This window comes from Maniola hyperantus, chromosome 12, assembly GCF_902806685.2.
Source record: "Maniola hyperantus chromosome 12, iAphHyp1.2, whole genome shotgun sequence".
Lineage (NCBI taxonomy): Eukaryota > Metazoa > Arthropoda > Insecta > Lepidoptera > Nymphalidae > Maniola > Maniola hyperantus.
In genome coordinates, this window is record NC_048547.1 from 2,486,175 (window position 1) to 2,502,403 (window position 16,229).

Sequence of the window (16,229 nt, forward strand, 5' to 3'; positions counted from 1 at the left end):
TATAACCTACTACACCAGCACTACAGAGCACGCGTCTCCTCTCAAAATCATTATTAACATACCTGGCGGACAACCATTTCTCCAGTCCTCTGGTTAATTCTAACAGTTAGGACAGGGTGACCGGCTTTTTCTGACCAGGACCTGAAGTATGAGTCTATAGTAATATTACCATAGCCTTCCAAAGATCCGTCTTCGGCCGCAGCTGCGTCTAAGTTTTCAAAAAGATGGTGTGGTTCTGCTACATCATATTTCCTGTAAAATATTAATTATAGATTAATATTTTTATCTGATCTATAATTATTAGTATTTTATTAGATTAATAGTATTTTGCCCTTTTTTTGAAAAGTGTCTTAATTTGATCTTAAAATGATAATAAGCGACGAAAATTTTTCAAAATTTTTAAATCGATCGATAAGTAGATACAATAAAAATGAATTTAAATTTTGAATTTCAAATTTCGCCGCGAAAACGCTAACCGCCATCTTTTAAGGTTCGTGAACTGTCGTGACGTCACACGGATTGGTAAACAACGGTGTTTTCTTAGTGAAATACATTGTAGCTTCAATCCATGTGACGTCACCGTCGGAATTAACATGGCGGCTACGGTATCATGCGTTTTGGATATTTGTAGAACAGATAAAAAAGTGTAATCTTTAAAATGAATCATAAAATTCCTTATATAATTTTATATACTGAAATTAGCATTTTTAGATTGGTTATTGCTAATACTATCTTGTTTATACATTTTTAGATTTTTTCTCGCTTGGTGTGAAAACCCGTGATAGCAAAAAAAAAACCTTTATTAATTTACCAAGCTTCTGCAAAGATACTCTTTGGTATGAGAAGCCAATCTTGTGCCCGAATATGATAATGTTGATGATGTTGATAAGAATCGCAATCACTCAGATGCGCCGTTTTTCTTACCTGGCATTAAGATATTTGCGCAGTCCTTTAGTATAAGTGTCATTGCCTAGAAAATGTTGGGTCATTCTCAATATAGAGGCTCCTCTTGCGTAGGTGATGACAGAGAAGTGACTGGACACGCTCGAGGGGTCATTCACTGCAGGGTTGGTCAGTGCGTGTGCGGTGTCCACAGAATCTGACAACATGGCTTGATGTACTTGCTCTACGATAAACCGGGTGTCGAAGCCAAGCTCTGGTTCAACCTGTATACAATTCAGCTAAGTATATACACAGACTAATATTATATGGGCGAAAGTTGCTATGTGTGTGTATTTTTGTTACTTTTTCACGGAAAAACTACAGGACGTATTTGGCTAAAAATATAGCTTAATACTCTAACGTAACACATTCATTTTTAAAAATGGGTACACTATGTTTTTGTTTAGTTCACCATCATCATCAGCCTGTGGACGTCCAATGTTGGACATAGGCCCTCCCCAAAGAGCGCCACCACACCCGGTCCTCAGCCTTCCTCATCCAGCCACTTCCCGCCAGCCTCTTTATATTGTCGGTCCATCGTGCTGGAGGGCGTCCCACACTACGCTTGCTAAAACGCGGTTTCCACTAAAGGACTTTCCGGCTCCAACGGCCATCGCCTCTACGACAAGCATGACCTGCCCACCGCCACTTCAGCTTGTTAATAGTTTGGGCTATGTCAGTGACCTTGGTTCTCCTTAGTTCACCATGGCAGTAATAATTGTATTCCGAAGAAACTTGCAATCACAAAATGAATTATCTGCGATCTGTGTTAATAATATGCTATCAGTCTTGCATCACTTAAGCACCGGTTCGGAAATCAGATCCTCGCTACTGAAAAAAGCTGCTTAGAAGCTCAGCAGACAATCTTTCCAAAATATAAAAACTAAAATGTTAAGCAACATTATCAACGTAACAATTTACTGCACTATATTAGCCACTAGCGTACACAACTAACGTGATGCCATTTTATTTGTTAAGAAATTCATCAATTATATAATAGCTTCGATTAAATAGGCGTCCTTTTACATATTGTTTTAATTTATTTATTGGCAAATCTGTAAATTCTGTTGGAATTATTATAATGTCATAAAAGCGAACACAAACGAATTCTGTACTAAGAAAACATAGCGGCGTTACTAGTTTATGACGATTTCTGGGATTTGGTATTACCTAAATGTTAAAAAATATCATACCATGTGCGTCAAGTAGTACTGATAAAATCTGGCAAACCCCTCATTCAGCCAGAGGTTGTCCCACCAGGCACATGTGACGAGATTTCCGAACCACATGTGAGTGATTTCATGTGATATAATATTAGCAACCCTCTGTTTATAGAAATGGTTTGTGTTGTTTGGATCGTAGAGAATCAAGGCTTCTCTGAAAAATAAAAATACAATACAGAACAGAATATTTCGCAGCGAGGTAATGGCGCCAGTCAATGATATTAGAAGAAAAAGAGGTAGATAGGTTACTTATATCAAATTCGATGTTTATTAATGGCACGCTGCGTCAGCGCCGAAAGACTCAACACACATAAACGCATAGATAGTATTTTAACCTCACACAACAGAGAGTAAAGGACGGTGAACTAATAACATCAGCTTCAGTTGCGCACGAAAAAGAGACGGTTATATTTTGCACTACCTCGTCCTGCACAGAAGAGTGGAAGAAGGACGGATATATGCCTAATAATGCGAGCGTAAAAGAGACGGGACGAGACGGTAAACTAGAAACTCCAAAGAAAAAAAAACAGTAAAGTCTTTTCGGCTAATGCCGATTTATGCCTACACTGTAGTTGTATAGTAAAATAAAAACCTTATACTGTGGTATTTAATATATTACGAACTAGCTTTTTCCCGCGGTTCCGCTCGTTTTTAGGGTTCCGTGCCCAAGGGGTGCCAACGGGACCCTATTACTAAGCCTCCGCTGTCTGTACGTCCATCTGTCAGCGGGCTGTATCTCGTAAGCCGTAATAGGTAGACAGTTGAAATTTTCACAGAATGTATTTCTATTGCCGCTATAATAAAAATAATAAAAATTAAATTAAATTAAATAAAGGGGGCTCCCATACATGGAAAAGAAGTCGAAATAAAATTACTAAATTTTACGCGGACGAAGCCGCGGGAAGGTAGGTAAAGGAATAAAATGTGAAATGAAAATATTTTTTATTTTTGAAAATATTTACTATTACACAATCTACATACCCATAGCCAAAATTCCCTCATTGTATGAAGAGACCCAGCAGTGGACCGTAAAAAGATGTTAGACCATAGTTAATTTATCCTTCCCTAAAACAGGAAATATGCACACTATTTGAATTGTCAATACTCAGAAGAGACCTATCTGTTTATTTTATATTCTTTGATCGGAAACTTTAAAATACGTACAACGATAACTTGATACGTACTTATGGCATGTGACATAAGGTACAAATTGCAATGAGTTGCATTTTACACGAACGTGCACGAGTTTGTTATTGTTAAATAAGTGAAAAATACGAATTATATAAAAGAAATAGTTTTACTTACGAATGAAATGTGATTCCTTGACTTTTGGAAACCTTGCTTGTGTAGTTTGTGCAGAATCTCATCACACACGACGGCATTTTCGGTTGTTTTGGGAGACGAAAACAAAATACACATTACTATCAACGACGTCATCGATAGCGCGACGACAGCGGGCGACTGAGCTCAGGTTTGCTAATTAGCTTAGTTTTAACGTGCCACTTGCGGTCCGCGTATAACGTATCTACCTATTTTCTTCTAATATCATTGGCGCCAGTGTATTGGGTACAATGCCCATAAAAGGACCATTTGGACGGCGTATATTTTTTGTAAATATAAAATTTTTAGTGATAATATAATATTTTTCAAAAAACTACAGAACAGCATTATTTTGGAATTTAAATGTTACTTTTATGACGTAAGGTTTTTGAATTTTATTTATAGGTATCGTTTCCTAAAATTAAGGAATAAAATGAAATTATTGTTTCCCGATTTGAGCTAATTTAATAATTGAGGTTTAATAATTTTCAACCATTCTATTAGGGCTCTATGATATTATTTTATGATGTAAGAAGAAGGGGATGACCTCTGCAACACAGTAAAAAACGGTACAAAAATTGTCACCAATATAAAGTTATCAATCTCACCCATCTCCAGGCCCACTATTGATCATGGGTGTCCTATCAGAATGAGAATGGCTTAGGCTACAGTCTACCATCATAGCCAAATGCGGATTGGAAACAGTTGCCTCACGAATATTTCCTTCACCGTCAAAATGACCTATTTAATTTCTTTAAACACACATAACTCCGAAAAATTAATGTGGCCAAGATTAAAAACAGGGTTCGCGGAATAAAAAGCAGAAGTCTTAAGTATTAACCTACTGCTCGATTGCAGTAGAATGACAGCTATAAAGTCGCGATCGCAATCGCATCTGATTGGTGCATGCTCGCTCACTATTGGCTACAATGCATTGTTGCAACTAGAATGCCATAAATTCGGCCAATCACAACGATTGCGATAGTAATGATGATTGATGCAGGTTTTACGAAATCGACCTACTGAATATATTATACACTAGCTGATCCCCGCGGCTTCGCCCGCGTGTATTTAGGTTTTTAAAGATCCTGTATAACCTATGTCACTCAGGAATAATGTAGCTTTCCACTGGTGAATGAATTTTTAAAATCGGTTCAGTAGTTCCAAAGATTACCCCAACGACATTACCTCTTTATATAATAGTATTGATATTATAGATATAGATAAAAGTAAATAGTATAGATAAGTATTCAATGATGAGGATTTAGAAGGTGCTTAATACAAAGAGAAAATATTATTTACCTGTAAGTTAATAGACCCCAATTCTCCATAGCTCCTGCAGAAAAATCGGGAATAGCAACTTGTTTCATATCCATGTTATCAGCCATAGTGTAGTATGGAATTCCAGTAAATACTTCCATCTGATTTAGCAGTTTCTCGCCAACTTCGAGGGCATAGTGTCCTATTCTAAAAGCGGTGTTCCTAGCGTGAATTTCGAAGGGACGCTCAGTGTTGTTCGCCTGGGCTATGGTGTCGTAATGCGACACGATGAACGCTATCAAATACGTTGACATCAACGGGGTCGTGTGGAACGTGTCTGAAATTTTATCACCATCTTCCGTGCTGCAACAGAAAATTTTATAGGTACAAATGGTTTTGTTACTGAAAACTACTTAGCATAGAAGACAAGAAGAGTCGAATTACTTGGTGGCGGCTTCTGACTCTCTAATATCATTCTTCGAGTTAACGTTAACTGTATGGATTAAAGAACGATGTAATACATATCTATTCAATTTCTTTTTAAGATTTCTTTTTGTTGGGTACCTGTCATTTGTGTTTTGTGGTGCAATAAAAAATATACATACATACATACAATAAAATTTTAGCACGTTTTCCACATGACAGTTACCATAAAGCTAAGCCGGCTCAACTGTTACTTCTCTTAAAACCTACGTCAACCACCGCTGCTTTGCTAGAGTAAAATTCAGCCTTAATCTTCTAAATATATAAAAGGAAAAGGTGACTGACTGACTAACTGACTGACTGATCTATCAACGCACAGCTCAAACTACTGGACGGATTGGGCTGAAATTTGGCATGCAGATAGCTATTATGATGTAGGCATCCGCTAAGAAAGGATTTTTGAAAATTCAACTTCTAAGGGGGTGAAATAGGGATTTGAAATTTTGTAGTCCACGCGGACGAAGTCGCGAGCATAAGCTAGTCTAAATATATAAAAGGAAAAGGTGACTGACTGACTGACTGACTGACTGACTGACTGACTGATCTATCAACTCACAGCTCAAACTACTAGATGGATCGGGCTGAAATTTGGTATGCAGATAGCTATTGTGACGTAGGCATCCATTTATAAAGGAATTTTGAAAATTTAATCCTTAAGGGGGTAAAATAGGGGTTTAAAATTCGTTTAGTCCGACGAAGTCGCGAGCATAAGCTAGTACAGTATACGCAACACGTATAGTTTTTACATACGGTTCTGAACTCCTTATAGGCATGTTAGAAATCGTAGGACTGAAGTCTGGGTCTCTGATGATGGTGATGTCAAAGAACGCTTTGAACCCTGGCTCATCGTAGCAAGGAAAAGCTTGACGCGCATGTCCGGGCTGGAATTGTGTTGTTGCCATCCACCTGCCAATATTGAAACTCGTAAAAAACACATACAATACAGGGTGTAACCAGAACGCTGGCAAAAACAAAGACAGGCGATAGTAATGATGATTACTGATATGGTACCACAATAAAAACGTGAAGCAAACTATTAAAAAATCTTGTACGGTATGGTATAATAATATTGTAAATTGATCACTTGAAAAGATTAAACGTCGAGTTCCTCGCTGGTTCTTCTAGGTAGGAACGGCATTCCGAATCAGTGGTAAATTAAACTAGTGACGATTCAAAAGCACTTGTAAAAGTTTACTTGAATAAAAATATACTTATTTTATTCTATTCTATTCTAATACTCCTGCGCTCCGCCTCTGGAAGGTGCGAAAGTCATTTATGGGAATGAGTGTAATATTTTATAATAAAATTCCACAACCAATTTTAGACTTGCCTTTACACAAGTTTAAAAAATGTGTTAAAAGTATGCTCCTAAAAAAAGCATATTATACAGTCGCAGACTATGTAAACGATAAAAAAGCTTGGATTTGACTCGCTCCAGCAATGCACGGGGCTGCAATGGCTTGTATATTACGGTATAATAACATTGTAAATTGAAAAATTAAAAAGAGCAACCGCCGAGTTTCTTGCTGGTTCTTCTCGGTAGGAACGGCATTCCGAACCAGTGGTAAATTAAAACTACCTGACTATTCATAAGCACTTTTAAAAAGTTTACATGAATAAAAAAACATTCTATTCTATTCTATTCTAATACGTTTGTTGTATAGAAGCAGGCGTTATTTTGTGGAAATCCATGAAGGAACCAAAAACTTCATTTGTTAGATAATCCGCTGAAACAGATCAAATCTATATGATGCACAATTGCAATTGTGCATTGTAAGGTCTACATCTTCTGAGGATGCTCTGGTGTCGGGGCGAAACGTGCGTTGAGTGTGTTTTGGGATTTGTGTGGTGCGTATTGCTTTTTTTTTTATTATTCAGATACAAGTTAGCCCTTGACTGCAATCTCACCTGATGGTAAGTGACGATGCAATCTAAGGTGGGAGCGGGCTAACCTGGAAGGAGTATGGCAGTTTTTATTTAACCTATACACCTTTGGTTTCTACACGGCATCGTACCGGAACGCTAAATCGATTGGCGGCACGGCTTTGCTGGTAGGGTGGTAACTAGCCACGGCCGAGGCCTCCCACTAATAAGACCACAGCGCTTACCACTGCGCCAGGGAGGTCGTCAAATTCACGTCATGCTTGCTTGGTGGCTGGCTTTTCCTGCATTTTTAGCAGTGCATATCGCATGCTGCATGTTGCACCATACATATTTGACCTGTTTAGCTGATTACAGCAAATTAAGCTTTTGGTTCCTAGTGTAATACGTTTGTACAGAAAAACACGTAAGAAGTGTAGCTACAGTACGCTTAGTACGAGATTTTGTCTCACCAACGTTGATAGTATTCGAGCGTCGAAACACTTCCGCTTTATAGTAAACTGGATCTTAACTGCCTTTTTTTATAAGCTCAAATTTGTCTACACATCTACAGCCAGCGCTCCAAGCGGAAACGTTGCGAAATTAAAATCATTGGCATTGAATTTTTGACTTCAATTCAAGGCTCGTTAGGTCCATTTTAATTCGGTATTTGACTCGAATTTTTTTATTACTTTATTATAAACTAGAATAAAAATAAAGACGTAAACTGAAAAAACTAATTAAATCGATCAAATAACAAAAAAGTTATAGGCATTTAAATATTTCTGATTAGACAGAGATAGCGATATAGCATTTTGACGTCACACCGTACTAATGCCATAGTAGCTTCGTGCGGTTTCATACAAATTTTCGTTTTGCGAGAAAGGGATACCCTCCCACTCCAAAATTAAAATGCCTGTAACTTTGTAAATAATTGTTGGATTTTAATATTTTTTTCAGCGTACGTCATTATTTTTATCCTAGTTTATAATAAAGTAAGTAATAATATTTATCAAATTCAAAAGTAGGAAAATACCCAATTTGACGTTATTGTGTTTTGACTCTCGAATTCTAGCAACGTTATTGAAACGTAAAATTTTATACTAAGCGTATAGTTCTCACGCGTTTCTTACCTTACTCCACTTGAGTCTCTATACCAACTCCTGTAAAAGCCCCGCATATTAGTTTGCAAGTTCCCTTTATAAATAGTTGTGATCATGTACTCTCGGTCCTGTTCCAATGGTTCCGCCAATTCAATCCTCAAGAAACTGTACGGCATCACACATGTAAAGTTGTCGTTTTTCAATGGCAAAGTAGTATCTTCATCATAGAATACATTCAACTTATCTATAGTCAGGTCGTTACAATGCATAACGATCTCTGTAACATTAGGCTCGGTGGCAATTATGTAAATGATTGCAAAACCATCGAAGGTAAAGGGCTTGTCATATGATTCTGGTAACGTCTCGAAATGTGGTGTTAGGACTATACTGTATTTAGTTGGTCTGGTGGTAGTTGGCAGTCGGTATTCAGGGTTGCGCATCATCCTCGCAAATTCCTCCCATTCATTTTCCTCTGAAACTGGTATGGGGCTACGGGCTGATATACTCTGGAGAATCGTTGCCCCAAATATGAGCACAAACCAGCGGAGTGTCTAAAAGTAAGATAAGAATTTCAATTAAGTATCGTATTTTTATACGAAAAAAACCGGTCAAGTGCGAGGGTTCCGTACAACAGTCGTATTCTTTCGACATTTTGCACGATAAATCAAAAACTATAATGCATAAAATAATTAAAAACCTGTTTTAGAATGTACAAGTAAAGCCCTTTCATATACCTACCTACCCACTTAGTATCTCACTTTGAAAATTCTAAATACTAATTATTTGTTCATGAACACATTTTAATTCTTTTTTAGGGTTTCGTACCTCAAAAGGAAAAAATTGGAACCCTTATAAGATCACTTTGTTTTAGACTGTCTGTCTGTCTGTCTGTCTGTCTGTCTGTCTGTCTGTCGGTCTGTCTGTCGGTCTGTCAAGAAACCTAAAGGGTACTTCCCGTTGACCTAGAATCATGAAATTTGGCAGATAAGTAGGTAGGGCTGTTATCAGACATTAGGGGTAAAATCTGAAAACCGTGAATTTGTGGTCACATCACAAGGAAAAAATTAATAATATTAGAACAAATATTCAAATATTGCTATTTTCGACATTCAAAGTAAGATTGCTATATCAAGTGGGGTATCATAATATGAAAGGGAATTTTACCTGTTGAAAAGAGCAACCGCCGAGTTTCTTGGTGGTTCTTCTCGGTAGGAAAGGCATTCCGAACCAGTGGTAGATGCATCCGACTATTCGAAAGTAAGTACTTGTAAAAGTTTATTTGAATAAAAAAGATTTTTATTTTATTTATTATTATTATTTATTCTAAAACAGATTTTTATTTATTTTTATACATGATAGTTTTTGATTTAACGTACAAAATGTCGTGTAAAATACGATTGTAGTACGGAACTCTCATTGGGTGAGTCTGACTCGCACTTGACCGGTTTTTTCGTGATGTAATCACAAATTCATGGTTTTCGGATTTATTCCTTTACGTCTTGTGCTATAAGCCGGCCTATACCTACTTATTAAATTGACCTTGCCTCTAGATCTAGACTATTACAATATTATAAGCTAAGCTGATTTCTACTTCCAAGATTGCAATCATTTTCGTTCAAATCTAAAAATATGTAAAAGGAAAAGGTGACTGACTGACTGGCTGACTGATCTATCAACGCACAGCTCAAACTACTAGACGGATCGGGCTGAAATTTGGCATGCAGATAGCTATTATGACGTAGGCATCGGCTAAGAAAGGATTTTTGAAAATTCAACCGCTAAGAGGGTGAATAGTTGTTTTAAATCTGTGTGATCCACGGGGACGAAGTCGCGAGCATAAGCTAGGTCTATTTAAAATGGCTGTTTTGAGGCCGTCGTTTTTTATCGAGTTTTAAAGTACCAAGTAGTTAGTGCCATAGATTAAAATGTCTGTTTTTTATTTAGTACATGATAAGATAAAATCCTTTTGCCGACCATTTTCAAAAATAGAATCTTGCACATTTTATTTTTCTACAACCGCTTGTAAAGCCCTAATTATTTCAAATACCTATTCACTATACATTTTCTTTTATAAGATTTGTATAATTGTATTGTTGTTACTAATAGAAATTAAACAAAATTATGGACTTACCATTTTTTCGCTGGTTCGTGTTAAACTGAACAAATTGATTATATTTTTTTAATCGGTGACTTATCATTAATATTATTTCTGTAATCCTTGTTATCTTATCTAACATCATAATTTTGGGATGATTATAATATTATTAGGTACTTACATTAGATCACTTGAAATTTTAGAATTGGACATAAAATAGATAGGTAGGTAAGTAGGTAGGTAGGTACCTACATGGTTTTTTTTCACACTGTATCAGTACCCTCATTATAAATGCGAAAGTGTGTTTTTTTTTGTTGGTTTGTTGGTTTGTCCTTCAATCACGTCGCAACGGATTGATCGACGTGATTTTTACATGGGTATACCTAGTTTAAGACCTGGAGGGTGACATAGGCTAATTTTTATCCCGGAAAATCAAAGAGTTTCCATGGGATTTATAAAACCTAAATCCACGCATACGAAGTCGTGGGCATCAGCTAGTAATACCTGTAAACCCTGTCCAACTCACTCATATGGACAACAGTTCGAGCTGGCAATGAGGTAGGTGCATTAATTCATCGCTGCCGGTCAGTTCATCAAGCTTATTGCACACTACGGGATATAAATTATGTTAATGCTCCAGAACTTCATGACCAACTGTGTCGCATACGTGTCCCTGATCCCAATAGTAATCTTCGTCCACGAAAAAATAAACTTTTCGTGGTCCCACATCATCGCACTGTTACTAGATCTATGTCACCTATACCCCGTTCATTAGCATCGTTCAACGCGCTTTTGGACAATAATGCTCAATGGGACCCATTTAATGATGGGTCTATAATACTGGTTCGGGAGTTACTGAAGTACGCTGAGAGCATTGCATGAATATGTCATTCAATGTTCTCAGCGTACATATTCAAAATCCTTTGATCTTTTATCGTTTTGTATTTTATGTATTTTTTCTTGTACCTTTATTTGTATTTAAATTTATTATTAATCATCTAGTTAGTGTAAGTGGCACTGCCGTTCTAATTAGATATAAAATAAATAAAATAAAAAATAAAATATTATAGTCCGGTCAATATTGGCGTTTCCGACATTCGTATCGATTTTTACTCTAAAAACTTGTTTACTACGGAAACCTAAAACGGTGGACCAACTTGCTTCATCACTTCTGTTTTTACAAGGATTATGTCATAATGTCATCTTAAGAAAGACCTCTCCAGATCAGAACATAAGCTTATCATTCAAAACTTCTACTAAGTATGGGTACCTACTTAAGTTAGCTTATTAATCGCCGATGAAATCTATAGAATAATAAATGTTAACTAGATGATGCCCACGCGTTCATCCACGTGGATTTAGGTTTATTAAAAATCCCGTGACAACTCTTTGATTTTCCGGTATAAAAAGTAGCTTATGTCCTTTCCCGGGATGCAAGCTTTACTGTACCAAATTTCGTCAAAATCGGTTGAACGGATGGGCCGTACAAAAGCTAGCAGACAGACAGACATACAGACACACTTCCGCATTTATAATATTAAGTATGGAAGTATGGATTTGATTTCTGTACGTTTTGATAAGTCTTGTATTCATTGCCAATTTCACAAGGTTTACTGGACATAATTATGAGGAATTCTGATAATATTATGATAACAATAAGTTATCTAAATAGTCATAACATGCGTCAAAATTGTCTATATATAATATAGAAATTCAAGCAATAAAAACATAAATAATAATATTATCTTTTAATACTTTGTGGCTTTATAATCTTTAAATCCAATCCAATCCAAATACTAGATCCTATAGATAGATTTAATGAGTTTCAGGAACCGGGTTCCATGGTCATGCCAATATTAAAATTTAAATTACTTACTTCTCACCGTAAACTGGAATTATAATCCGTCGGAAATATCTGCGCATCTCGTTGGAATACGCTTCCCCTCGCGCTTCCCCGCAACTCGCCCATTTTCGCCTATCCAGTAAGTATCCAATAAGGATATGAACACTACGTTCTACCAGTACCGTTGCCATTACCAGTGCCAGTGCCGTTGCCAACGCCTGCAAGTTGCATGACGTCATTAAGCCAGGTTCTCAGATATTTCCGACGTCTTGTTATGTAAACATATTATGTTATATTTATTTTTGTGCCAAATAAATTTATCTTTATCTTATCTATCTTACTTATATAGGTGCTGCAGAGTAAGCACGGGCAGAGACATTTTCTCCCCGAGTAAGGGATAAAAAAATTATCCCCTATTACAGTTTTATCATCTAGGATTTTATGTTCCACCGTCCTGAAGAACTGCTTCTGGTCTGTCCATCGTCGGTTTCAGCTTAGAAAAGCTCTAGAGGACTGCAGTAGAACTTACCTACTGTACGGTAAACGAAAGATTAACTGAATGATTGATGAACCGATAGACGGTTGCAATAGACACCCCTACTGTAGAGCCTCTTTTCGTACCACCACAGTTTACGACAGTTAGGCAACTTGTAACAAAGCACCCAGGCTCTGACGTCACTGCCAGGCGTCAAAATATGTTACCTACAGGTAGCCCAAGACCCAATTTCACCAAGCATTTGTAATGCTATCCCTTTTTGGCAGATGACATACGCAATTTTCAAAAAGGAGAGATACAAAGTATGTTAACTAAACCATGATTAATTTGCTTGGTGAAATTAGGCATAAGAATCGCTTATTTTTCTTTGATTTCACGTCACCCATAGCCTAAAATTTAACTCATCGTCGATTTAGTGTCAAACTGAGAATTTTCTCATTCTAGTTCACTCTGGGACCACCAAATCCATACTAATATTATAAATGCGAAAGTGTGTCTGTCTGCTAGCCTTTTACGGGCCATCCGTTCAACCGATTTTGACAAAATTTGGTACAGAGATAGCTTGCATTCCAGGGAAGGACATACATAGGCTATTATTTACCCCGGAAAATCAAAGAGCCCCCACGGGATTTTTAAATACCTAAATCTACGCGAACGAAATGGCGGACGTCATGTATCAAATTGATAAATCACACACTGCGCAAGTCCAAGGTCAGAGCTCTTTTATGTGACACCAACTGCTCGAGTAACGCCCCTCTTTTTCAGCTTTTGTGATGCACTTTATATTTTCATACGTCAACGATGCATAGGTGAAAGGTTTCATTAGTAATATTTGACGACCTCCCTGGCGCAGTGGTGAGCGCTGTGGTCTTATTAGTGGGAGGTCCCGGGTTCGATTCCTGGCAGGGGTTTGGAATTTTATAATTTCTCAATTTCTGGTCTGGTCTGGTGGGAGGCTTCGGCCGTGGCTAGTTACCACTCTACCGGCAAAGCCGTGCCGCCAAGCAATTTAGCGTTCCGGTACGATGCCGTGTAGAAACCAAAGGGGTATGGGTTTAATAAAAACTGCCATACCCCTTCCAGGTTAGCCCGCTATCATCTTAGACTGCATTAAGTGGTGACTTACCACCAGGTGAGATTGCAGTCAAGGGCTAACTTGTATCTGAATTTAAAAAAAAATCTACTTACCGACGGTTAGAAAAATAATTTATTAAATTAAAACAAAACAAACTTTTATTTACATCATTATATTTTATACCTACAGTTAACAGTTTGCTCAAAAACACGTCGTACTTATACTCTTTAGAGCTGGTTGCTCCATGATCAAAGCTACTTTATTTATTACAGCCATAATTTTTATTGTTTAAAGAACTGATTTTTCAACCCCCAAAATTTACGAATTTTAAGCTTGGTGCAAGATTTTAATACAAAGTTGTTATTTTGTATACCTACATCAAATTTATTTTTCAGTTAAATTACAAAAACTTTAGGCGCGGTATTTAAACAGCAATCTATTGGTACAATACACGTGTTAAATGACAGTTTAAACCACCTCTAAAGTTTTTATAGTAAGATCGTACGGTAGGACTCTTACCACCAAAAGTTTCGTTGCAATATAAATCAACTTTTAAACCATGCCTAACTAGTTAGCGATTGAAAATTAGCCCTAAAACTAACAATTACATTTATTAACATGACCCAGATACTATGTCACATTTAAAAAAAAAAAAAATTTTTCAGCGACTTACCAGTTTAATATAACTACAGTACCCAGCAGGAAATATTGTAATTTGTACATCAACCTTTGGAAAGAGATAGCGGTTTCGTAGAGCGTTGTCTCTGTCGTTGAGACCGGCAAAATGTAGAGCTGTCACTCATACAATGTGAGTGTGTGAGTGAATAGGTATGAGTGACAGTGACAACGCTCTACACCGAAATCTCTTTCTAAAGGTCGATGTACAATATTTTCTGCCAGCTACTGTATTAAACTACTATTACTTGCGAAGCTGAAGTGGCAATGGGTAGGGCACATAGTTTGAAAAACCGATAGACGTTAAGGTCCCAAGGTGCTGAAATGGCGACCTCGCACCAGAATGCGCAGCGTTGGAAGACCACTAGGTGGACGGAAGATATCAGACGAGTCGCAAGGAGCCGCTGGATTCAGGCGGCGCAAGACCGTGGACGTCTATCGGTTGATGATGATGATGACTGTAGTAAAAGATAACGCTTATACAACAATATTTACAATGACTGCCACTGTCAATGCAACAACTGATAGTGTTGACGTAATCGCCGAATCAGGAATTTTAGGAGTTGACGGTTCTTGCAAAGCAGGCGCTGTCACCGTGCTGGCACTAGTCACGGGCGCTGTTGTGGAGCTAGTGGTGGTGATGTCCTCGTCCTTATTCTCGAAGTATTTATTGAGATCATCTTCAATCGTGGTGTACCACTGACGTCCCTCGCGAGCTGATTTGATACTATTTGTTATGCTAGCGTATACCTCAGCTTCTAGCGTTTCTTTTGCCCATTTATCGAACTGAAATGAATATTAAACATTAGTTTATCAGTACCCGTAGTATAAGATTTTACGTCACACCAAACGTTGCTAGAATTCGAGAGTCGAAACACTTCTGCGTTATAGTAAACTGGATCTTAAACGCCTTGTTTTAAAGCTCAAGTTTGTCTACACATCTACAGCCAGCGCTCCAAGCGGAAACCTTGCGAAATTAAAATGAGTGGCATTGAATTTTTGACTTAAATTCAAGGCTCTGTAGGTCCATTTTACTTTGATGTTATTGTGTTTCGATTCTCGAATTCTAGCAACGTTTGGTGAGACGTAAAATCTTATAGTAGGTACAGGTGGTTAAAGTAAATCTGCTCGAAATAAATGCCGCTTTGGGTTGCACAAGTTACGACTTGTTAATTTTGAAGTTACTTAATAAAGTTTGAAAATTTCAATTTAAAAAATCAAAATCAAATTATTTTTATTGATGATAATTTTAAATACATATCAAAAATTGCGGACCGGCAGGATTCGAACCTACGTCTTCTAGGTTTGCGCCCGACGCGACGCTCTGACTGCTAAGCCACGGTTCGCTTCACGTTTCACGAAGTGCAGGTACACGATATTTAAAAAAATTAAAGAATTAATTGAGGTAGCCCAATCGCGGTAGTTCGTTTACATATAATATTCTATTGAATTACTTACCGCATCGATATCTGTATCTGAACGCAATCTGGCAAGAGTATTGGTAAGTGCAGACGTCTTGAGGCTGTGAACAAATTTTGTTTTATTTTTAGCTTTTGCCCTCGCCTTCGTCTAAGAAACATGTAAAAGCACTACTAGAGAATGACGAAATCGCGGCATCATCTAGTCATCTCTCATAGTCTCTATAATATAAAAATGAATCACTTAATGTGTTGCTCGAGAACATCGCAAATCTCGAGAACAGCTGGACCGATTTCGCTAATTCTTCTTTTATAATATTTCTTAAAGTACGAGGATGGTTCTTACGGAGAGAAAAATTTAATTCAACCTCCCCCTCAATTTTCTAAACTCCACCCGAGTGAAGCCGGGGCAGGACAGCTAGTAATGAATAAAAAA

At 37.4% G+C, this 16,229-nt stretch overlaps 1 protein-coding gene across 1 annotated transcript in view; it reads right to left on the minus strand.

Annotated features, from left to right (window-relative positions):
• Window positions 1-16,229, minus strand: part of LOC117987167 (uncharacterized) — an 80,210-nt gene that overhangs the window by 46,971 nt on the left and 17,010 nt on the right. Inside the window, exons 14-21 of the mRNA XM_034974126.2 lie at window positions 15,834-15,897; window positions 14,871-15,161; window positions 8,222-8,742; window positions 5,979-6,134; window positions 4,788-5,108; window positions 2,136-2,319; window positions 925-1,166; window positions 63-252 (exon numbers count right to left, since the gene is read on the minus strand). Coding sequence (XP_034830017.2) covers window positions 63-252; window positions 925-1,166; window positions 2,136-2,319; window positions 4,788-5,108; window positions 5,979-6,134; window positions 8,222-8,742; window positions 14,871-15,161; window positions 15,834-15,897 — 1,969 coding nt within the window. The remainder of the gene's footprint in view (window positions 1-62; window positions 253-924; window positions 1,167-2,135; window positions 2,320-4,787; window positions 5,109-5,978; window positions 6,135-8,221; window positions 8,743-14,870; window positions 15,162-15,833; window positions 15,898-16,229) is intronic.